Source organism: Plectropomus leopardus, chromosome 1, assembly GCF_008729295.1.
Source record: "Plectropomus leopardus isolate mb chromosome 1, YSFRI_Pleo_2.0, whole genome shotgun sequence".
NCBI classification, from domain to species: domain Eukaryota; kingdom Metazoa; phylum Chordata; class Actinopteri; order Perciformes; family Serranidae; genus Plectropomus; species Plectropomus leopardus.
The window spans coordinates 40,591,062-40,615,001 of record NC_056463.1 but is presented as its reverse complement, the minus strand read 5'-3'; the positions used below and the strand labels follow the sequence as shown (position 1 = coordinate 40,615,001).

General features: G+C 39.1%; 1 protein-coding gene across 1 annotated transcript in view; it reads left to right on the top strand.

The window, feature by feature from the left end:
* Nucleotides 1-23,837, top strand: part of LOC121942102 (USP6 N-terminal-like protein) — a 29,626-nt gene extending 5,789 nt beyond the window's left edge. Inside the window, exons 2-13 of the mRNA XM_042485207.1 lie at nucleotides 4,756-4,841; nucleotides 4,946-4,985; nucleotides 5,107-5,187; nucleotides 6,666-6,773; nucleotides 8,375-8,484; nucleotides 11,840-11,888; nucleotides 14,036-14,156; nucleotides 14,361-14,455; nucleotides 14,622-14,687; nucleotides 18,018-18,117; nucleotides 19,404-19,556; nucleotides 22,738-23,837. Of these exons, the coding sequence (XP_042341141.1) occupies nucleotides 4,756-4,841; nucleotides 4,946-4,985; nucleotides 5,107-5,187; nucleotides 6,666-6,773; nucleotides 8,375-8,484; nucleotides 11,840-11,888; nucleotides 14,036-14,156; nucleotides 14,361-14,455; nucleotides 14,622-14,687; nucleotides 18,018-18,117; nucleotides 19,404-19,556; nucleotides 22,738-23,414 (1,686 nt within the window). The 3' untranslated portion in view covers nucleotides 23,415-23,837. The remainder of the gene's footprint in view (nucleotides 1-4,755; nucleotides 4,842-4,945; nucleotides 4,986-5,106; nucleotides 5,188-6,665; nucleotides 6,774-8,374; nucleotides 8,485-11,839; nucleotides 11,889-14,035; nucleotides 14,157-14,360; nucleotides 14,456-14,621; nucleotides 14,688-18,017; nucleotides 18,118-19,403; nucleotides 19,557-22,737) is intronic.
* The last annotated feature ends 103 nt before the right edge of the window (nucleotides 23,838-23,940 follow it).

Genomic DNA, 23,940 nt, shown 5'->3' with positions numbered 1-23,940 from the left:
TTAAAATTAGATTCTTTAGGACGCCACTAGTAACCTCGATATTTAAAAACAACTCTGGCAACAAATGTTGGAGGAACTGTGGCATGGTTGGCGACCATACACACACATTTTGGGACTGCCCAAAAATACAGACATTTTGGAAAAACATCAAAGAAGAGCTGGAGAAAATTTTGGAAGTGGATTTACCCCTGGAACCTGTGTTTTTTTTGCTGGATGTACTACCTGACCACTTGTATACTGCAGACCAATGTTATTTATTGCATGTTTTGTTGATGATTGCAAGAAAAATGATTACTATTAATTGGCTGAACCCTAACCCTCCTACCATTACTCAATGGTTACAAAAAGTCAAACATGTATACATAATGGAACATATGACCGCTCAGTTACAACTAAAAGTAAGGATTTTTAAAAGGAGGTGGAGACCAGTCACTGACTATCTGAGTTAGGAATTTTGTATTAGTAAAGGAAATGTTTCTATTTATTATTTTTATTATTTTATTTTCAACTAGTCGTTTGTCTCATCACTATTTGACTTTGTATATGGTATATATGTGTGTATATATATATATGCGATGCCTGAAATAAAGTCTGCAGTTAACACAAACTGAGGAGACTTCCACCTTTTGGTCTACGACATAAAATACGTCAGTTGATACCTCACTGTGAACAATAAAGGTTTGAGTCTTAAAAACTAACAGGTGACTAAATGAGACTACAAAACATCATCACACCAAGCGGCGCTGAGTACGGCTTTACCGCCTTAATGTGGTGATGACATCAAGTTGTGCAGCCGTGGTGTAATTCATTTACAGCCCAAAATTCACTTTTCACTTCTGTCAACTTCTGTTTACCACAGAGTTTACTTTCCGTAATGATCCAAAATCCAATGAAAAACTACTATATATATTCTAAATATAGTTTAGACTACACTTACAGATGTGGATTATTTTATGTGACGTTAAACTAATCAATGAAGGCAGAGTTTGATTATATGTACCTGAAGCGGCGGTTTTCTACCCCAAAGTTATTGTAAATTAACAGTTGTGATTGTGAGCAGCTAGCTGAAAGAGGGCTTATCAACACAATCCGTGGTTGAGTGGGACATACTTCCATCAAAAAATGGATTCTCCCTTAATGCTTGTATACTGGGACAAGGACAGTGGTCCAGTTTAATGGCTGTAACCATAGCTCGACTTAACTGCAAGTAAACGTCCTGAGTCAGGGCTCGACCTCCACAATTCAGTACTACACAGTTTATCTTGTTTTCAACAAGCATTTTCTGACATCTATTATGTGGTTAGAAATAAAAAACTATAAACAATTTAACTTTAAGAGGCCAAACTTCTCGAATGCTAATTTTTGTCTAGACACATGCAGCCTCTCAAGACCTTTGACTACATAAAATATGATGTGAGAATTAGCAAAATTTATGAGCTCAAAGGTTCATTGTTGAAATGGAAATAGAAGTTTGAAAAAAAACGACCACTTGGTTTCCATCTGTTGAGAAGCTTTGGAAAAATGGAGAAACAGGACCTTGTAATGCGACATTTTTTGTCAAATGTTGATCTAAATTGTGGACTATTTGACACAAGTCGACACACATCAATTTGCTGCCAGTGTGCAGATTTACATTAGGCGGGATTCCATTAACCCTCAAATTGCACAAATTGAAATTGCGAATATAAATTTGCCTAATGGAAACAAAACTCAAATTTATCCCCCAAGCCAATTCAAAAAAGCCGGATTTCACAAAACAGCAATGGAAACACTTTTCACTTTTATAGGTCACATGATGTACAACAGAGAGTGTTGGTAGGAACTGGCTCCCTAATGATGCAGCAGGAGCTACAAGAGGTGTTATTGCATCACATAACTCTTCAAAAGTTGAGCGGATCATCTGGAAGTTTTGAATCAGCAATTCCTCTGTGAAATCATGGACTGTCACCTCCCAGAAATCCTTCATACATGGCCATTCCCACCTGTAAGAGGCTTGTCTTTCCATTATCGCTCATATAACAGGCTTACGCCATCATCATTTTGTCATCTCACAATTTTATCAACATTTCAAAAATATCGCTTAAGTTTTGCACAAATCTGTAATGGAAACCTGCCTGTTGAGTTGTCTCAAACCTGACCAGATATTTGATGCCAACTTTGGTACTTGACAGTGTCCAAAACCTGTGTTTGATACCAGAGAAAAATAAAGGATTTGTCCCTACCCCCTAGCTCAGAAAGCCATCCAATCTTAAAGGGGCATCTGAGAGCACTAAATGTTTAAGTTAGGAAAAAAATCCCACTTAGTTTCTTCTGTTTTTTTGAATTGATTGATTTATCAAGTCAGTAGTAGTACTCATCCTGACAGGTTGATATTTCTGCGATTTAGATCTCGTTCTGTAACACTGTGTGGCACTCCAAACACTCTCAGTGAGGAAGTATTTTTAGTCCTCTCACTTTCATGATGCTGACATCACTCGTGGTGCCTCCAGGGCTCAGAGTGCCGAGTGAACCATGAAGAAGCCCAACAGTTTGTATGTGAGCACACTCTGACCCCCCTCGCTTAGAGTAGGAGGCTGATGGCTGTTTTCCAGATGCAGCCAACCACTCAGCGGTGTTGTTATTCCGAGTGGAGTGAGAAGCCTCTCTGGTAGGCTGTTGGAGGATTAGTTCCCCCTCTGTTATGTCAACACTGTGACTAGATTGTAGCCTAAATTGATTTTCCATGATACAAACATCACTCTGAAATGTTGTGCTGCTTAATGCAGATATTGAACGCATGTTTGGGTTGGACAGTCTGACTGTAGAGAACTGCTCGCTGTTACAGTTTGACTTATTAAAAATGTTTGTGTTAAACCTTTTAGTCACAACTAAGGACGCTTTCAGTGTTTGAATCTGAATGTGTACTCTGGTGTCAGATGTGTGTGTGTAAATGCAATGAAAGTGTGTATGCACGCTAATGCATCTGTGTCAAAGGCTTTTAAATTATTTTTTTTATAGAGGTGGCATTGTCTTCATGTAGGTTGGTCCACATCATTGATCCAGATATTTTAAAAACTGGCAATATTTGCCTTGAAATGTGCCAAAGACACTTGTGGTACCCAAAGGTGAAATCTCGTGGATGCTTAACCCTTTGAAACCAGGGTAAATTGGCTTGATTTCTTTCAAAAATATGGGAAGATGGCAATGAGCAACATGAGACGACATAACCAAGAAATTAGCAAGAAATTAGTAAAAATGTACCTGAAAATTACCTGAAAATTAGCACACTAAAACCCCCAAACAAACAAAAAACAACAGGGAAGTAAATAAACATACAAACAAAAAATAACAGACAAAAAAAGGAAATACCCTGAAAACAAACAGCATAGAATGCTTAAAATCATTATAACTTTCATAGAGATTTCAATAATAATAATAGTAATAATAGTAATAATAATTAATTTTCTGGACATTTTCTCCCAAGTCATTGTTGCTCATTGCCTTTTTACCCATCTGTTTGAGAAAAAAACAAATCCATTTTCTCTGGGTTTAAAGGTTTCAATACTTGGGGAAGGCATAAGAGCACAGCAAAAGAAAAGTGATGTTGACCTGGGTTTTAGAGAGTTAAAAAACGCCTGCTTAAAAAATACGATATCAGTTTGACTGGACGCGGTATTGAAGTTTTGTTTCAGTTGGATTGCGTATAAACTGCTAACAGCACTTTCTGACCCAAATAGCTGATGAGAAATGTTGTGCCAAAGGAAAAGGCTGTGTGAGGACGAGGTAAAGCGACAAAAATACTCAAAATAATAAAAAATAGCGTCCACTTAGACTGATATTGAGTACACTGACCGCCAGCTACTTTGTTAAACTGACTATACAGAAGTGCACTGTAACAAATTGCTGTAAAAAAACAGCAAAATTCTCACATTAATTTACTTTAAAAAAAAATTACAATGAAAGAGTAAATCATTATGCTTTTTTAAACCAGTATTACATTGTAAACCTCGTATTCTACTGTAGAGTACTGTAATATATTTAATGGTCATATACTTTTAAAGTAATTTACAGCAGTGACACTGTAAAATTCAAATACAAAAAAAAAAATCATATATTTTATTTATAGAGCACTTTTCACAATACTCAAACACGTTTACCTGAAACAAAAACACTGTCAATTACAGTCTGTAAAACCATACAGAATAAATAAAATCAATAAAGGCAAGACAGACAGGCATAAATGTGCAAAAATCAAACATTAAAAGCAGATTTAAAAAGTTGGGTCTTGAGGTGGGATTTGAATGTGTGGAGGTCAGTGCAGTCATGGAGGGATTCGGGGAGTGAGTTCCAGAGAGTGGTAAAAAATGGTAAACTATTGCTGCAGGTAGTTTACTGTTTACCAAAAACTGTTTACCATAATTTTAAAGGACATTTTTTTTTACATTGTCTCATACAGCCGCACTTCAAAAAATCCATTTAAAAACAGCATTTCCTGACCCTGCCTTTACTGCCCCTGCTGAAGAGCAACGCACATAACCTTCAACAGTATGTTGCATGGACAACGACGCCGACTGAAGTGATTAACTAAAATTAATACAATTAATATTACAAAAGTTAGTTTCGAACATTGATTCTATTTAATCTTTTTTTTTGGTTCTTTCAGTGAAAGGTTCAGTTGAACAATTGTTGACAACATTTGTTTTGTGTTCTTGCATGTCGGTAACGTGTGTGTGTGTGTGTGTGTGTGTGTGTGTGTGTGTGTTTTTGTGTGTGCAGGGCAGGCAGGGCGGGGTGGACATTGACCCCTGGGAAGATGCTGACTACAGCGTCTACAAAGTCATCGACCGCTTCGGCTTCATGCAGTGAGTCCTTCTCTTCCTCATCACACTGGGGACAGCAGTTTGCTTCCAGTTGGTGAAGTTGTGAGATGATCACTGACGGTTCGTTGTTTTTTTTTTTTTACCAGTGAGGATGAGCTGCCGGCCCCGACTGCGCATGAGGAAAAGGTAAAGAAAGAAATTTCACAAAGCTCTAGAGCTACCGATCATTTTAAAAAATCTGTCCAGTGAGTTGAGTTGTGAGTGAGCAGCAGCATGTTGTCGGCTATGTGTCCTTTCTCCCTCACAGAGGAAGCAGCTGGAGATAGAGCGGGCGGAGAAGTGGTTGAAGATGGTGAAGAAGTGGGACAAATACAAAAACAGTGACAGGGTGAGTAACAGCCCACACACACCAGACCGAACACATCTGATTACTCTCATTTAAAATGACCTCAGTGCTGGAGAGTTCATACAATCGCTGACAAGTATGTGAAGTGGGGGCTGGTTTCCATGTGGTCAGTGAGACCTGTAAGTTTTCGCTTATACACTGATTCCCAGCAACTGTCAGTGTGTAGGCCAATTACAGTTTACTGGAATCCAACATGCTCACTCATTCTAACGTAACCCCTGAAATATGAGTCAAACAAGATGATATTTGGAAAAGAAAACTTCCAACCACACAGAACAGTTCTCTGACCCACACTTAGTGGTGGAAGAAGTATTACAACCCTTTACTTCAGTGAAAATACTAATACCAAACTGAAAAAAATGCATTGTTACGAGTCCTGCATTGAAAATTTTACTTAAGTAAAGGTAAGTAAGCATATTCAGAAATAAGTGCTGAAAGTAAAGTATAACAGTAAAAGTACCAAATGCATAAACAATCAAACAAAACAAAAAAAAACCTTCAAAAAAACCCATCTAAATTAAAATACTCAAGATCATTTAAAAAATCCTAAAAACTCAAAAATGTTTCCAAAAAACAAGCAAACATAAAAACTATTTAAAAGAAAAGGAAAAAATACCCAGAGAAGTCAGAAGTATTTTTAAAAAGTAGAAAAATAAATATCCCAAACTCAAAAAAACATTTTAAAAAAGGCTCCAGATAGGGACATTAGCATTTTCACATCCGCCACCGTAGTAGGCTGCCCCTCCATGACAAGCCAAACAGCATTTGAAAAACATTGATTTTTAATCTGAAACTGTTTTCTAAAGTGTTTTTACTATTTTAAATTGCCTGGTTTGTTTGTTTTGGAGAGGAAGAGACCTCTGTGGATAATTCGGCTCCTAGTTAAAACCTTCTCAACAATGAATAGCAGGAAAATGGTTACAATCTGAAATCCTCAATGCTTGATGCCACGAAATCCCATCGTATCATATAATCTTGTGTCATATCGAAACTGATAACAGAGTCATCCTCGTTGTCCAAATGAAACTCTGCTGTTGGGTTTTTTGTGCTTCTGCTTTCTGCGAGAAAGCGACAAATAGAAACTGTATAGGAGCTCTGATGGCTTCTGAAAACCCACAATGGAGGCTCTTGTTGACAGTAGAAGCTGCCAAAAGCTGTCATATTAGTAAGTTTAAAACCCAAAACACTGTTGTTATTCTGAGCAGGGACCATGTTCAACACACACCTAAACACACACGCACACACACACACACACAAACCTGTTCATCTGTATGCTCACCAAATATGTTACAAATGTGAAAAGTTTTGCTCTGTCCCTGTGAAACGTATCGAAGGCGATGCGTATACGTTTCGATATGTTAAACTTTCCTCTGACTTACGCGTCACAGCATTAGCTCTCAAAACATTCTGGCTTTTTAATTCACACATTGTTTATGTGTTCTCTTGCTCTCTGTTGTCAGATGGTGAAACGGGTGTATAAGGGCATCCCCCTGCAGCTCCGGGGCCAGGCCTGGGCACTGATGCTGGACGTGGAGAGGGCCAAGAAGGAGAACAAGGGCAAATATGAGGTATGAACTCAATGTCAACCAGCCTGCAGAGCTTGTGAAATGTTCTCTGTGCATAAAAAAGAATATCTGTTTACCCCTTTAACACCTGGATCGTCATCAGTTCTCTTGTGCTGTGTTCAGACGCCTCTGAAACCTGAGAAAATGTCTTTAAAAACATGGAAAAAAACATAATGAGCAACTTAGCAAGAAATGTCTTGTAAAATGGAAAAAAATAAAAGAAAAAAGAAAGGAAAAGAAAAAAAGAAAAAGGTGACAGGGAAATGACCTGGAAAATTAGCCTGATATAATATAAATAGTCTAAATTAATATATATATAATTTTTTTGTGCTTATAATCAGGTAATTTTCTTGTAACTTTTTTCTAATTTCTTGCTTATTTTTGGGCCAAGTTGCTCATCTTCACCTCTGTCTGCTCAGGGTTCAAAGGGGCAATAATTTTTAACTGTTATCTTAAATAAATCTCTGAATAAATGCGTAATAAGCTCCTAAAAAGCTAAACAAGGGTCACATCCACCTGGATTAAATGTTTATGATTAGCTCGCCTGACAAATGGGCGCTTAAAGCTCACATCTGAACTGATATGTGTTTGACCTCCCTCCCATCACAAAACCAGCCAGATTAACACTTCAGGATAGACTACAGCTTTTTACTATAGTGCACTGGATTAGTTTCGTGAGAGGAGAACAAGCAGATGGGATGTAATGGAGATTCAGAAATTATCAAATCATTGGTCCTCATGCAAGAAACAATAAACAGACAAATTTTCTCCTATTTTTGATCAATGATTTGTTCTTGTTTTGTTAGGACCCATTGATTTTGGGGATACAACAGTCTTTTCTTATTTTTGCTCTTAGAAAATTTTAAATCTTGGTCCAGAGCACAATTACCAAGATAAGAGAAAAAAATCTAATTTTCACAGTCCACAAATTGTTTTCCAACACAAGGAAAAATAAGTTTTATATCTGAGGAATATTTAACAAATGCATGATCATATAATCTAATTTAGATGTTTTAGAGTATTTTTAATGATTGGATAATTGCATTCAGGGCTATAGGGATACTACTATACTTGGTGCATTGATCCCGATTACAGTAATTTCAGTTACTGTGTCCCTCTTCTGACCAGAGCTGAATGTGACTATGTACATTTACCCAAATTCTGTACTTCAGTGCAAATCTGAGGTCTTTAAAAAATTAAACGTTTTCTCTAAACCTTCGTAAGAGTGTTATTCTCATAAAATGCTCTCTTGCACAAGAGATGAGAAACAATAAGACAAAACTGTTAAATCCCCAAATTAAATTGGTGCTAAAATCTTGGATATGTGCAAAAATAAAAGAAAATTGGTTTTCGTGTCAATTCTTAAATGAGGCCCAGTGATTTCTTTATGAATTCAGCATAACATGGGGTGAGTAATCAAAATATAAATGCTCATTCTGTGGGTAAAGTATTCCTTTAAGGTTCAGTCTGGGAAAAATGTGTTATACTTTTTTGGAAATTGATGCTTTTTCACATATCAGGTAATTGTTTTTCCAGAGTTAAAATGTGATTTTTGTTCTTTCATCCAAGTCCCTGTTGAAACTGAGCTCTTTGTTTCCACCCAGAACATGAAGGAGCAGGCTAGACTGTGCTCATCTGAGATCAAACAGATTGACCTGGACATCAACAGGACCTTTCGAAACCACATCATGTTCATGGATCGTTTTGGAGTCAAGTAAGTTTCACAGTGTTAGGATGCAAAACAGTTTTCAGTCTAATTTTCGATCTCTGCTTGATTTTCATCAGGGTGAACTGTTCTCTCTCATACTTTACTTAAAACAAATTCAGGCTTTTTTGAACTGCTCTGGTTTGTCCACCCCAACGTAACAAAGATACAGCAGATTAATGCTTACAGTTTAATGGTCGGGTGTCCACATACTTTTGGCCATATTTTGTATATCACTTTGCTCATTTCCAGGTTGCAGAGTTCACCAGTTTGGATGTAAGAACACAAACTGTTCCAGATATGTAGTGGAGACTTTGCTTTTGCGACCTCGCTGTGAACTGAGTGTGAGTGAGGTGGGCAGGCTGAGTGCTGCACGGCGTTGGCTCTGTGTGGAACCCGATCCCGTCACAGAGTGATGTCACCGACAGTTAAATAGACCGCAGGCTTGTTCGGGAGCGGCAGCGGAAAGTCTTGGGCAGTAAAATGTTTCAATATTTAACAGGAGTTCAACGGCCCTGCAGAAATGAACCTTTTTATAGTGACAGAGAGCTGCGGTGCTGCCGTCAAGCTGTGTTCTCTGTCTCTGTGTTCTTTGTGTTCTTTCTGTTTTCTGTGTTCTGTTAGGTTATGGTCACTTTGGAGTTTTCTCTGCATGCTTTGAAGTCTCTTTTTTTCTATTTTCATTTTTTTGTCTGTAACCTTAAAATTCAGCATGTTCTGTTCTTTAATGTCAGTTTTTTGTTCGCTGTTTTCTGTATGTTTTTTTGTGTTCTCAGTGTCATGATTTCTTTTTTCTTGTTTTGTGTTTTCTCTCTTATTTATATTCCTCATGTTTTTTCTCTGTGTTTTGCTGCGTCCATGTTCTCCATGTTTTGTTTTTTTCTGTTTTGTCCTTTGTTTTGTCTCACAGGTTAATTGAATTTCTTTCTTTTTGTCCTGTTTTGTGTTTTTTAATATTCTCTCTTATTTATATTCCTCATGTTTTTTATTTGTGTTTTCTCTGTGTTTTGCAATATCCGTGTTCTCCCAAATATCTCTTATTTATATTCATGTTTTTATCAGTGTTTTGCATATTGTGTTTTTCTATGATTTCCCCTTCATTTTGTCTCACTGGTTCATTGTGTTTCTATTTGTTCTTTTTTTTCTGTCTTATTTATATTCTTCATGATTTTTCTGTGTTTTGCAGTGTCCGTGTTCTCGATGTTGTGTTTTTCTATGTTTTCTCCTTTGTTTTGTCTCAGTGTTTAATTGTGTTTCAAAGAGTTTGTGTGTTTGTAACACAGTCCAGTTTGAACAGTGCAGAGTCCTTGGCTGTGTCTGAAACTGTTCACTCATTCATTGTTTACCATTCAGTCCACAGGGAATCCTACATACTATAGAAAACTACATACTAAACAGTTTTCAAATAAAACAAAAAAGTTTTTGCAATGGTTACAGTTACAGTGGCTGTTAGTGACCAGAGACCACTCACTGAAAAAGAGAATTGTTAACCAACTTAAAATAATTACTTTGATCGGTAATATATAAATAAATACATTTTTTCTTAACTCAATCGAAGTGGTTGTGTAAATCGAACTTAATAAAAAAAAAAAGAATTCATTTTGTGTCTCTGATTGAAGTATTTTTAAGTGGGTTAACAGTTCTTTTTTTCAGTGCTGTTCTCTTTTTTATTGCTGCGCTGTGGGATATTATCATAGACTGTATAGATAATAGACGTCACCGTGATGTCGGCCACTGTTTTGTGCGCGGTAAAATGTGACAAAATGATCTTACTTGAAAATAACCTTGGAAACCAGTTGCCTAAAAAAGGAAAGTAAATGTAATTATTCATCTTTATTTGTATTTACTCCATATCTAACTGTTAAGTTAATTAAGATTCAGCTACATTTACTTAATTTTGTTAAGTTGTTGCAACTTAAAATTGACCGTTGAATGACCTTGTTCTCTCTGAGTTTTAGCAACTTCAGTAAACCAAGGTAGTCTGACTTAACTTTATCATCACAAAGAGGAATTTGCAATGCTTCCATAAATAAAAAAAAAAAACACCTAGATAACAGATCCCAAGATGGAGGCTATTCATTTCATTGGAGTCACTCACCTAGTGCATATGCCCCCCAAAATTTCTAGCTTTACTTATGCGGTATGTGGCTCACTGACTATGAGGTGTTCCCCCCTCTGACCCGGCTTATAGACTTTACATTGTGACAATGTCACAAATGTTTAAATTGATCAGTTTAAGGAAAGTTTTACAAATATCAAACCACGGCGTTAGGTACATATAATCAAACAGCGCTGTGAAAACTGAAAACTGACACCTTAAAAAAAATCACTATCAGTTTATTTTAAGCTATATTCAGAATATTTTCAAAGCTTTACCTTGCCGTAAAACAGCCCTTACTTACAGGGTTTGAAGCCGTTAGATCAAAAACACCAGACTCCACTGAACGTTGGAGCTGCTGCTCTACCGCTGCCTCCTTCAGCTGCTGTGGAAGGTAAAGAGGAGATAATATTCAAATATAATGAACACTTAAACTGATTGTGATTTATTTTAGGTGGCTAAAATATGTTTTGCTGCAGTTCCGTCCAAGGCAGGATATCGCTTAGCTTCCGCACTGCTGTGTGGGACTGTACTTTATTTTTTCAGAGAAGGGGAGTGGCTGGGGTGTAACTTTTTTTAATTAAAAAAAGATATAAAATACTAGCTTTTCAAGTTTTATTTCCCTCCCCCAAGCCAAAATTAAAAGCAAGTCCCTCATCAGTGCTCAATGTTTTTAGAAATGCCTGACTAGTTTTGCAGTACCCCTTCCCCTCTCATAAATAACAAACAGTCCCCATCCCTAATCACAGAGAGGCTAGCACAGCGACTAGGAGCATGCATAGAACACCTTGTCCAGTTAAAGTCTGAGAAAGGTGTGCACATAGATGACAAAACTGACTTCCAATCAAATGATTTGTTTGTCCAACTTAGAGAAATTCGATTGAGTCCGATTTCAGGTGGACTAACATGTTTACATGTATTTTAAAACACCAGTTTCAGATGGACTAACACGACAATCTTACTTTTTCCAACATCATGTAAATGTACTGACAATCAGCAGATAGCCTGTCACTCAAAGCAGGCCGCCCTTCATTATGTGTAACTTTAAGCCTTAATAAAATTTTAACAGGCGTGATATATATGCTGAATGCTTATCCCTACACATTTGAACAAAACCATGAAAGGGCAGACACACTCTATAGTCGACCACACTGGAGACAAATTAGTGTCATGTCAATCAGAAATTTGATGAATAAGTCACTACCTCACTCTCAACTCTTCCCTCTTCTCTAATCCCATTTCCTTGTCTTCCTCTCCTCTCTACAGGCAGCAGTCTCTTTTCCATGTTCTCTCTGCATATTCAGTCTACAACACAGTAAGTTGCTCATTTTCTTTCATTACATGAAAAACTAAAATACCACTTTAACTTGATATAACTGATAAAAATCTAGATTCTATCCTGAGTTTTCTTTCCCGGGTGGAGCAGAGACTTCGTGTGTGTTTCCTACTCATGGCTCATGGTGTAGACAGTGTTCAGCTCAGTAGAGGCAGTCACAGCCTGCTGATACAAAGCTTTGACTGTATGTATCCAATTACCGCTCTGCTTTCAGAGACTGCAGGCAGGACTTAATTATCGCAGCACTTTTATATCCACAGTTGGTGGAAAATGAACCGCATAAAAGTGGAAGGAACAGTGTTTTTACTGGCGTTGGCATTATAATCATGTAGGTGATGTTTAAGGCGTATCATTTTAAGGTATTTAAAGGCTCTACATTTGAGATTTTGAACATCAGTATAGCAACAAACCACTATTTGCTGTGTAGTGATTAATTATTAGTGATTAATGGTGACCAGAGCAGAGAATGACATTACACTTCTTCTGTGTTTGTGTGTGTCTCCATGGTAGCCAGAGACACCCTGCGTTTTTTTATGCTACAAGTCTATTTCTGTCATGTTAATTAAAGCATATTTTGCACCAGACATTGGTTCTAAATCACAAAAATATCATGCTGTTTTTAATGTATTAAATGTACCTACATTTATGAATGAGCCCCCATTCTGTCTATGAGTGACAAATTCCAATCACTTGCTACAGAAAGCTGGGAATTAAAATTTATGAATCAATAAAAATACAAACACTGTTCATTTCTTCCTGTAGTGCTGACATGAAAAGTTGGCCTTGTGAAGGTATTCTGGCTGGCCGCTGTCCTCTCAGCTCCGCAGAAGCTGCTGCTGACAGACAGAAGCTTCTGTGGACAGAAAGTCCACAAAAGCAGTCTGCGGCAGTAGCACCTCGAATACAGCCTACGCAGGCCTTATCTCCCTGGGCTAGACCCAGCACTGCTGCCCGCTGTGAAAGCCCTTGCTGTGTTAGCAGGTTAGCTCTGGCTGAATTCAGCTGCTACAGAGAGTCTCTATGCGCCTCTCCCGAGGTGCACTCTCCTCATGGCAAAGTTTCTCATATAAGCCAGGAGTGAGGCAGAGTTGAACCGCAGTTAAAAAACTTGTTTCCCGCTTTTGATTTTCTCATTTCAAAACGTAAATCCGTCGGTCCGTCTCCATGTACAGAATATCAAGCTACTACTTTGGTACTTCCACCAAGCAGCAGTACAAATTTGCTTAATAGCTTAATATTTTTAACATTTAGATTTAGATTTTGATTTAACATTTAGATTTAAGATTTGGATTTAACATGTTACATGGATTTAAGATTTAAGATTTAGATTTAACATATAACATTTAGATTTAGGATTTAATATTTAGATTTGACAAGCAACATTTAGATTTAAGATTTAACATTTAGATTTGGCATATAAAATTTAGATTTAATATTTAGATTTAACATATATCATTTAGATTAAATTTTAAACATTTTTATATTCCAGTGACATTATCTTGGAAATATATTTTTCACGAAAGAATAAATCTGACAAAGTTTGCAAATTTTGCTCTAAATGTAACTTTGAAAAATTCACACCTCTTTTTAATTGTGTTATAGAGCTAAATGTGGAGAAATATTGCTGTTACTTTCAGAGTGCGCAACTTTACAATCGTCGCCCCATACCTGACTGGTTTTGTGAAGGCAAACAACCACAAAGCGATAATTCTGGTTTTCTTAATAACTTGATATGTCATTATACCTGGAAACCCAGCTACCCCTTTAAAATACAAATGTTTTGAATGAAACAAAAAAACATATGTATGTATCTGTATGTCTGTAACGCAAGCCTCCCCCTACTTTATGTACATGGTGGTGGAGGGAGCTGCACAGCATGCAGAATAATTCACAGAGATTTCCGCCATTACATCACTGTAGTCCCTCTATTGTGGCTGAAAGAGAAACAGAGCTTTGCTATGAATAGGGATGTCCACTCTGTACATTTTATTTCTATGAGGCAACAAAAGGTTACTGATCCTGTCCCACACTGTGCCAAATTACAGCCAGCTCAGTCACGAGAAGAAAAGTACTGCAGCAGTGGAAAAAGCTGAAATGTGTGTTTGATTTTGTCCCGTTGCCTGCAGGAGGTGAGCTACTGCCAGGGGATGAGTCAGATCGCCGCCCTGCTGCTTATGTACATGAACGAGGAAGACGCCTTCTGGGCGCTGTCACAGCTGCTGACCAATCAGAAACATGCCATGCACGGTGAGACGTCACGGCCAACTGATCTGGACATGAAAATAAAAGCTTGTTTTCAAGATGGAGTGAAGAAACAAATGTTGAAGTTGTTCTCCTCTCGGGGAGGTGTCACTGATTACAGGCTGCTCGTTGAGTGTGATTTGGATTGTATTAAGTGGGTTTACGAAGCGCCTCTCTGCTCTCTCTACACTCTCTACTCTCTTTCTTAAGGATTTTTTGTTCCCGGGTTTCCTAAACTTCAGCGATTCCAGGCACATCATGATCAGGTTATTTCCAAACTCATCCCCAAGCTGAAGAAACATCTGGTGAGGTCACATTTACACAAGTGTTTCATAACAGAGCAGGAGGGCAAAGAAACAACAAGGATTCAGATTTGGGGACATTTAATGTGATTTGCAGGCTGCTTGATGTCTCCAAGATTTTTGCTGATTCTCTCTTATTTTCTCAACATCTCTCTCTCGCCCTCTGCAGGACAGAGAGACCATGTCTGCAGGGATTTACAGCACAAAATGGTTCCTGCAGTGTTTCATTGACAGGGTGAGGAACATGTTTGATTGATGCGGTCTCTCTTCTTCCACTTTCCATCTCTCACTCTGTTTCTCATCTCCAATTCATAACACAACGACGTCATGTTTAAAGTAAAGGACAAAAGCCCACAGCAGCTTGTCAAACAAGTCGTCTTTCTGCATTATCTGAAGATAACTGTGCTGGACTTACAAAGAGTTTTTAATGATGTTTTGATGATTTCAGCTCCCGAGACAAGGCTTCCAGTGACTTTGAAATGATCATTCCTGTCACTCTTTTCCTGAGGAAACCAAAAACTTGTTGTTCATATGGGTCTTAATGTGTACTTAATGTGTACCTGTTGTTTTAATATCCTTAAAGGAATTCTTTGCCCCAAGCATTACTCTTTGTATATAGGTTACTCAGCCTGTGTAATGCTAAATTTGTTAAGAAAACAAAGAATCCAAAAACTCTTGATAAATTGGAGTACATGGGGGCCGTGTTTAACAACTGCAAAACATCAGTTTATAAACTTACTCACAACTCTTGCAGTATAATCAAAGTCTTATTTGTCCAGTCTTTTACTCAGTGCCTCCCAGACACATGCATTTTTGTTAATAAATTACAATGTATACAGTGCCAGTGTGTCCATAAAGGCAAACCCTTTTTGGCAGGGGCAGTAAAAAGTATGCAAACTATTCCTGAGTAAAATCACGCAGTAAACAATGGCAGTAACTGAGGGCTCCAAGCATACTAGGCTACGCTTTCTGTAAGCACAATGAATTGTTGAGACACGTGTCAAACATGCTTAAAGCTTTCTGTGTGTCATTATAGTCAGATGTTAACGAATGGAGAGAGTCTGTTTATTCAGTAAGCATGGATGTTAAGTTTTGCCTCTGTTGTAAACTTTTTTTTGGAAGTGAGAGAAAGTCAGCTCTTGCAAGAGATCATATTGAAGACTGGAAAATATGTCAAGCATCCTTAGCGCCCATGAAAAATCATCTGAGCATGTATAAAGTTTTTATGAATGGAAAAAGCTGGACATAAGTTTGGCTTTGCAAAGCGTTGTGTGCACTCTTGAAAGGTTAGCTTTATTTCCTCTCTAGTTCTAATTCTGAAGTAGGTTATTGAAGTTATTATGCTGATTTCTTTAGCACGTCATTTGCATTCACACAGGGCCTGCATGATGAGTCATACATACTATTATCATCAGTGTCAACTATGTTATTATTGTTGACACTTTGAGCACATTTTTGTTGCACTGACTATTTACATTATATGTAAGCAATATTGGCATTTGTTGTTACTGTTTTTTGCTTTATGTGAATAGTATATTTGCCTTTGTGTGTTATTGCTGGTATCTTGGTTTGATGTAACTAGAGGGGCATCAGAATTGTTTTTTGCCCGGAGTGGCAAAAGTGCACGCACGGGCCCTGATTTATAACACTTTCAGATGAGTGTCACATGTGTGTTTGAACTACGCTTGTGCCAGCCATTGAGCAGAATTAGAACACCAAAGCTTGCCCAGGTGTGCAACTCTTCCATAAGTAGTTTTAGTGAAGATGTATGTGTTCGGAAAGCACTGTGAACAGTTACAAAAGTTTGTAAACATGTACTGTTGCTGATAAAGGTTTCCTCAGAAAACACAATTATCATTATAATGGTTACACAATTCCAGTTACTTTGGATAAGAGCTGAATAGATAGTTAATATTAACAGTGCTATCACTTACCTACAAAGCCCTAAATGATCAGGCTTTGTCCTATCTGTCGCAGCTCATAGTTCCCTCAAGATCACTGCGCTTCGTAGGGCTACTTGTGGTTCCCAAAGTCTCCAAAAGTAGGATGGGAGCCAGAGCCTTCAGTTACCACACTCCACTTTTATGGAACCATCTTCCAGTTTTGGTCAGGGAGGCAGACACCATTCCCACTTTTAAGGGTAGACTTAAGAACTTCCTCTTTGATAAAGCTTATAATTAGGGCTGGCTCAGGTTGCCTGGACCAGCCCCTAGTTAGGCTGACATAGGTTTAATCTGCCAGGGGACTTTCTATGATACACTGAGCACCTTTTTCCTTCTCTTGCTCCCTCCATCTGCAAACACTCATGTCTGTTTACTCCATTAGCCTAACTCCGTTACCTCTCCGGAGCATTCCTGCTCCCTTGTTTCCTAGTTTTCATGGATCTTGGCTACAATCTTGGCTGCAATCTTGGCTGCGCCTGATCGTGGTGATAGCTGTGCAGGTGCCGTAACTCTGCCTTTGGTAGTGCTCGTGCTGTGGCTGCACTGAAACTGTACCCCCAGCTCGCCCTGATCTTGGTCTTGGTTTTGCAATTTCTGTGGTCCTGTCTGAAGCTATGCCTGTGTAGTGGGTCCTGGTTGCACCGCTGCCGTGATTGTGCTTGACACAACCTTCTACGGCCATTAATATGAGTTATGCCTCCACTAACAATATAAGCATGGGACTTTTATCAAAACCCACAATATTTGCACATAACATGCTATCATAGAGTGCATTTAATAATTTTACATCTATCATTATTGTAATATGACATGAGTTACCATTATTATTGCTGTGCATCTCTCCCCCTCTCTCCCTGTCTCTTCCCTTCTCTCTTTCTCTTCCCTTTTTGTCATTATTGTAATTCAACTGTTATTTATGACATCTATTGCACGTCTGTCCGTCCTGGAAGAGGGATCCCTCATCATCCTCTGCTGCTCTTCCTGTGGTTTCTTTCATTTTTTCCCCTGTTTCAGGGGTTCTTTTTGGGCAGTTTTTCCTTAGGTGATGTGAGGGTCTAAGGGAAGAGGGATGTTGTATGCTGTAAAGCCCTCTGAGGCAAACCATGTTTTGTGATAATGGGCTTTATAAATAAAATTGACTTGACTTGACTATCAAAAACCAAGAAAAGATGTCTTCACACAATGATTATTTACAGCTGATCTCTGAGATTAACACAACAGCAAATTATTACCAAGAATTCCTTAATTAGTGTGTCAGATTTCCTTTTTAAGGATAATTTTACATGACTAAGAATAAAACCTCAAGGCGATATTTGAGCTCTGGGACACTGCATTATATGAGAGCATTAAGAGCTGTTAAGTTAAACTGCTATTAGTCTCCTCCATGCATGCCCACAATCCTGTGGTGGTGGTCTGGCAGCGTTGCGCCGCTGTCAGCACTTCTCCGTCCTGCTGAGTCACTCAGCTCAGAGGGGCCTGTGGGCCTCTGAGGTCTGGGAAGGAACCAAACAAACCTCCTGACTCCGGCCAGGAAGAGAACTGCAGATATGTGAAACCGCTGGCATAAACAAATTCAAATAAGCTACAGTGATATGGTGTCTGTTCTGTTTGTGTTCCTGCAGACGCCGTTCACGCTGACCCTTCGGCTGTGGGACATTTTCATTCTGGAGGGAGAGCGAGTCCTCACCGCCATGTCTTACACCATCCTGAAGATACACAAGAGTAAGTACAGGTCAAACAGTTCACCATGTGAAATGACCCTATCACTGCTTTACCTACCTACCACAAACACATTGCTTAGCCTCTTTTTTTTATTTATCTATTTCAGCATTTTAACCCTTAGGGCTGACTTTAATAAAACACACACTTGTATTACTTTGCACACAAAATGAAGAAATGATACATTGATATGATTTTCTACTTTCATTATTCGTTTTTTTGCAGTGTCATACTCACTCAATACTCACACTGCTCTGCACACAAAATGAGCTTTTCAAAATCAGGCTATAAAAAATATTTTACAAATGATTTTCTACTTTAATTTTTTTTTTTTTTACTAACATCAGTCCTTATAGATATCAAATATTCACTAATTTTCATAATTTAACCCTTTAAGTGCCTTTTTCCCCCATGATGCCACTCTGTTCTTAGATGAAAAAAAAAATTATTTTCAATATACTACATGCTAAGTTGATTTTTTTTGATGATTACAGTCTGGGATATGTCAGTAATTGGCAGCAACATTGATTGTGGCAGTGTACCTAATGGAAACTGCATGTATTTTCTTGATATGCCAAAAATGATGTCATCAGGTGGAAAATATTAAAAATGACAAATTCCAAGGCAAAAGCCCAGAAATAATACAATGCATGTTTTTGTGCTTCAATGGCTGTGAAACTGTCAGTTTGAATGGGTTTCATTGGTGCATTTTGTGCATGTAACGGTCTGAATGTAACAATTTAGTTCCCACAGCGTATTTTAGATTTATTGTAGGAGCTAAACTGGAAATTCCCAGATTAAACAAAATTACACAGTTTTGCCAAAGTGTATGCCATATGCATGAACACAGCCAAAATTATCCAAAAAAGAAGATTGAAAAGTGCGTAAAATGCGCCAAACAGTCCCTATTCAATTTAAATGAATTTAATAAAACCACAGTTGCACGAATGCTTTATCAACGCAAGCAGCTGGTCAAAAGAACTTTTTCAACAAAACTCTTTAAATCATAATTAAACTCAGGAATTGTTTGATCAAAAAATATATCAAAAAGATTACCAAATTGAGCAAAAAGCATTTGATCTTGACATTTGCCAATACTCTGCACTACAGACACATTTCAGGTGGTATCAAAAAGTATGAGATTTGATATTTGGTTGTACATGTCACTTTACTGAGAAAAAACTAATTCTTTCAGAAATATGAGATACATTTACAGGCCGCACTAGAGCTTATTTGCATGACGTCAACAAGTAAACTTTGTGCGTATTTGTGATTGCATGTGTGTGCAGAGCGTCTATTGAAGATGTCCCTGGAGGATCTCAGAGAGTTCCTGCAGGAGCGAATCGCTCAGACTTTCTTTTACAGCGACGACGTGATCATTGAGCAGCTTCAGGGCTCCATGAGTGAACTACGAAAGATGAAGCTGGACCTTCCTCCCCCAGGTGCACAGCTGCACTCTAACTAGCTCATTTTGTCCTGTGCAGAATGACTAGATAGAAATAGCTATCCATGGCCCACTTGATGCAATAGTTGCACCCTCGTGCCCTCACGTCTGTGAAGGCCCAGACATACTAATCCAACACTTAAGACCTAGCGGCAATGAAAGCCAACTTTTGTGTCTCCTCATGTTGCCTGTGTCTCCCCCAAAAAGTTGCACATGAACACATTGTAAAGACTACAACCGACAGCCAACAAGCACATCTGTTCTGCGCCTGCGTACAAGGAAATAACTCTCCATATTAGCAGATGGAACTCGTCTGTAATTATCATTCAAAAAGGGAAACCAGAATCCGTCTTGACACTACTTAGCCAGTTAGCACATTAACAACATAATCTGATATTGACAGAACAAAGCACATTTATCAGGTGGCAGTAAACAAGAATGCAAACAATCAGAAAACATATCTGCTAAAGAATTCAGAAGAAAATAATCTCACCTTGCATAATAAGTTTGTTTCGATCTCACTCCCTCTTGACTTTAGCTCCTTGTTTACTTTCCTCACTTTCGTTTCTCTTCTTGTGCACTGAGCTGAACTGCCAATCAAAGTGATTTCACTCAGCGATGGGCTCTGCAAATGCCGATTCAACCTGCTGAATGTGAAAAAAAGCCGACAAGGGCTAACGAGGCCAACAGTGCAGGACCATAGACTTTATATAAAGATGGACAACAAGACGGTTCCCCTAAAATGTAGCTTTTGAATCCTGATCGCCCCCTGGTGTATGTCTGCAGTGTAGATTATAAAGCCTGCCCCTCCGTGTTAGTGAATGGGACATAGGCCAAACTAAAAACTCAAAGTACACGCCAAATACATTTTTCCCCAAAGATGGTTTCTGTCACTGAAGGTAGTTCTCGTCACCCTAATGTTTGTTCAAGTGTTTGTTTATATGGTAAGTTCAGTTTTACAAAAAGGGCATTGTCTGCCATGATTAACAGCTGTGACAGCCAATCCATGCACTCGCATTCAATGGAGCTGCTCACGAATGGTCGGATGGGTGTTTTGGCAGAACTCTCCCACTGTGGATACTGCTACTGCGGAGAATCCGGCTCCTAATGACATCATCGCAAGATGGCAATGCCAGATATTTTGATATATCGGATATTTTGACCTCAAATAAGCATAGGTGGGGAAGTGGGGCACCGTTGTCCATCCTTTATGTGCGGGACTCATAACAGCGACAAGGGCAACAGATGTTCACCAACAGCCCTACACTGACCAATGGCCAGCCATCAACTTGGTGTGTCAGGATCTTAAGAGGCTGTAATTCACTCATATCCTTTTAACCTAGACAATGTAAGGCATCCATCGGGCTAACAATTTCAGTGTAGCCTGCGGAAAGGGGGCTAAATAACGCTCCAAATTTAGGCTACATTTTGGCAAAGGAACAACTGATATGGCTATTTTTAAATGGACCCTTGAACTCTGATCTCAACATAACTGATGAAACTGGGTTCTATGAGTACCCACAACTCTACACTAAACTTAACAAGGTTTGTTTCCAGTTAATGTTTAGTTCCTCAATGTACAGCTTCACAATAAAGATGGATATATGCCTTTTTAAGGAAAAGGACAACCAACCTAGCTGAATAACAATCAGTATGTTTACATGATGTTAGAAAAAGTCAAATTATTGTGTTATCCATACTAAAACTGGACTTCTAAAATACATGTAAACATTTTAGTCTGACTGAAATCGTACTAAGTCGGATTTCCAGAGGTCAGACTAACAAACCTAGATATTGTGGTTGGGGGTCGGTTTACTTTTCAACTGGATCAGAACTTGCCCAGGCGTTCTGTACATGCTCAACAGTCCATATGCTGGGCATTGATCCGTAAGTTGAACACCATAAATTCATAGATGATAGCAGCGAAAAACAAAACAAGAAGAAGGGATGAAAACAAACCAAGACAAGGTATGACACACACTTGACAAAAAAAGCATTGTCGCCATTCAACATGCAACCAGTTTGCTGCTTGCCAACGTGTTTGGTGTGTGATGTAATAGGCCAACTGGAAGAAGGTCCAGTAGCAACCAGCTGAAAGGAAATATATCGCCGCCTACAGCAGCAGAGTCGGCCATACTTCTATCTATATTCATTCTCCCCCAGTGCTGGGACAGGTAGTCCAATTAATGGCCTAATTGAGCTATAACCACAGTTCCACTTAACTGTGCATATAAATGCACAGAATGAATCACTATTGCAATGAATTTCAACTATTCCATATACTTTAACAGCATATTAAATTCCTAAAAATAAGTTATGACTTTTAGTTTTGGTGTGTTACACCAAGATTTTCACTGGCCCCATCTGTTTACCCCAAAAAACCTCCTGTAGACTGTGACATTTTTGCAGTCTTATAAGTTTAGTGCAGCTACACTCTACAAAATGTATCTTAATAAACTTGGGTACAACATCAAGTTATGTATGCAGTTGATGTATGCAGACTGTGTGATGACATCACCTACTAAAACGCAGGTTACAACCTACGTCTGTCGATGTCAATACGCAAGATCAAAACATCGTCAGCATGTCGCATCCATCTACACCGCTGTAGTGGTAAGAGCAAAATGTAAACAAATAAATCAAGCCCTCGCTATAGCAGCATTTATGGGGAGAATGTGGATGCGGTTGTGAGCGGGGAAAACAGGCCAACTTGGCTCGTCAATTTTGCAAAGAGATCTCAAAGTATTTCATATGCGTTATTTCATATGCGTCATTTCATATGCGTCATTTCATATGCGTCATTTCATGCTGCATTTCTGTTGGTAGGTCAGTAGATGTAGGTCATGACAGCAGTCACAGAGTGAGATGCACATCCCAAATTTCTGAAAAAAAAAACCCATCAGAATTTTATCCCAGACTGTCTTTGATCGCACGACCGTGACAACGGGCTCTCACTGACGTAAGACCACAGTTTTAGAGCCACGACCAAAGATATAGCCACATTTCTTTCACAATTGTTACCTTTCATCTCAGACAGCCCAAAATTGCACACTGTATACCTGGCTTCAGGAAAATTTCTGGGGAAAACCACTGAAATTTGTACAACTCATTTGAAGAATTCTAAAAAGACCCAGCAAGGTCAGTGCTTCATCATTTTCATGCAGCTGTTGTGTTCTCAGGGAAGGTGGATGAGTTGCCTTGTAAGCCTCTGGGTCAGGAGCTGCCGGTGCTGCTGAGTCCAGTTCAGCCCTCCAGAGGGAAGCCATCCTCAGCCAGCAGCTTGGCCAGAGCAGGCCTGAGCCTCCACATCATCTCCCACCAGCCTGACTCCATATCCCCTGACCAGAGCCCATCCAAGGACCCCAGGGACCTTGACGCTGTGGGCGAGGAGGAGGCCCCGCTGCCTTCCCCAGACCCCATCATCATCCACATCCAGGCCCCGCTGACCCCCAATGGCTCCCCGCTGACGGGGCCTCCGCCTTACCAGCCCCCGGGGAGCGAGGCGGTGGTAACAGCAGGTCATCCCTCACCATCAGAGCAGGAGAGGGATGAAATGATCATAGATGTACTCTCGACAGCCTCAACAGATGACTTCTCCTTGCCCACTCGCTCAGCTGCCACCACCGACCAATCCTCCTGCAAGGTCCCACGGACTCTTTCGGCTCCTGTGGCCCCCATGGCTTTTCCGGCTTTAGCCCTGTCTCAGTCAGAGAGTTTCTCCGCAGCAGAGAGGGAGGAGGACAGTTACCTCACCCAGCTGCTGGAGCAGGCCTCAGCTCTGCCCACCAACAGGAACCTGAACCAGGACTCGAGTGAAGCATCAGAGGACGCAGAGCAGGCTGCGGACTATTCATGAAATGAGCACCAATTGATCATGTTCCCTCTCCATTTCTTTAATCATGTCAGTGGCATGAATTGGCTCTGCATTTTTTCAACTGTTTGGTACATAAAATGTTCTGTATGGGTCGAGTTTTCGTAGTTCAAACAGTGTTGTGGATGAGGTTACAATCAATGTTTTCATAAAGGACTACAGAAGTATGATTTAAGAGTCAAATTATTAATGTTAAGCCATATTTGCCTGAAATATGTTTCAGGAGCAGTGTTATTTTTGTCTAATCTAATTTGTCAACTTTTAAGTGACTAACTTTTTTATAACTTCCTAAAATGTTCTGAAGAAGCAAATTTCTCTTTTAAGGTATTTAACATGTTTGGCCTTTCATTCACACAGCAACATTTTTGTGGGGTTACATTTTTGAAAATGTAACCCCTTCTGTCGCCGTGTAAACTGGCGATACGCGCATCCTGTGAGAACGGTGATGTCACTGCCGCACTTCATGCATGCATGTGGTGTTCTTCTATGGTGTGTCATTACAAAGTTACAT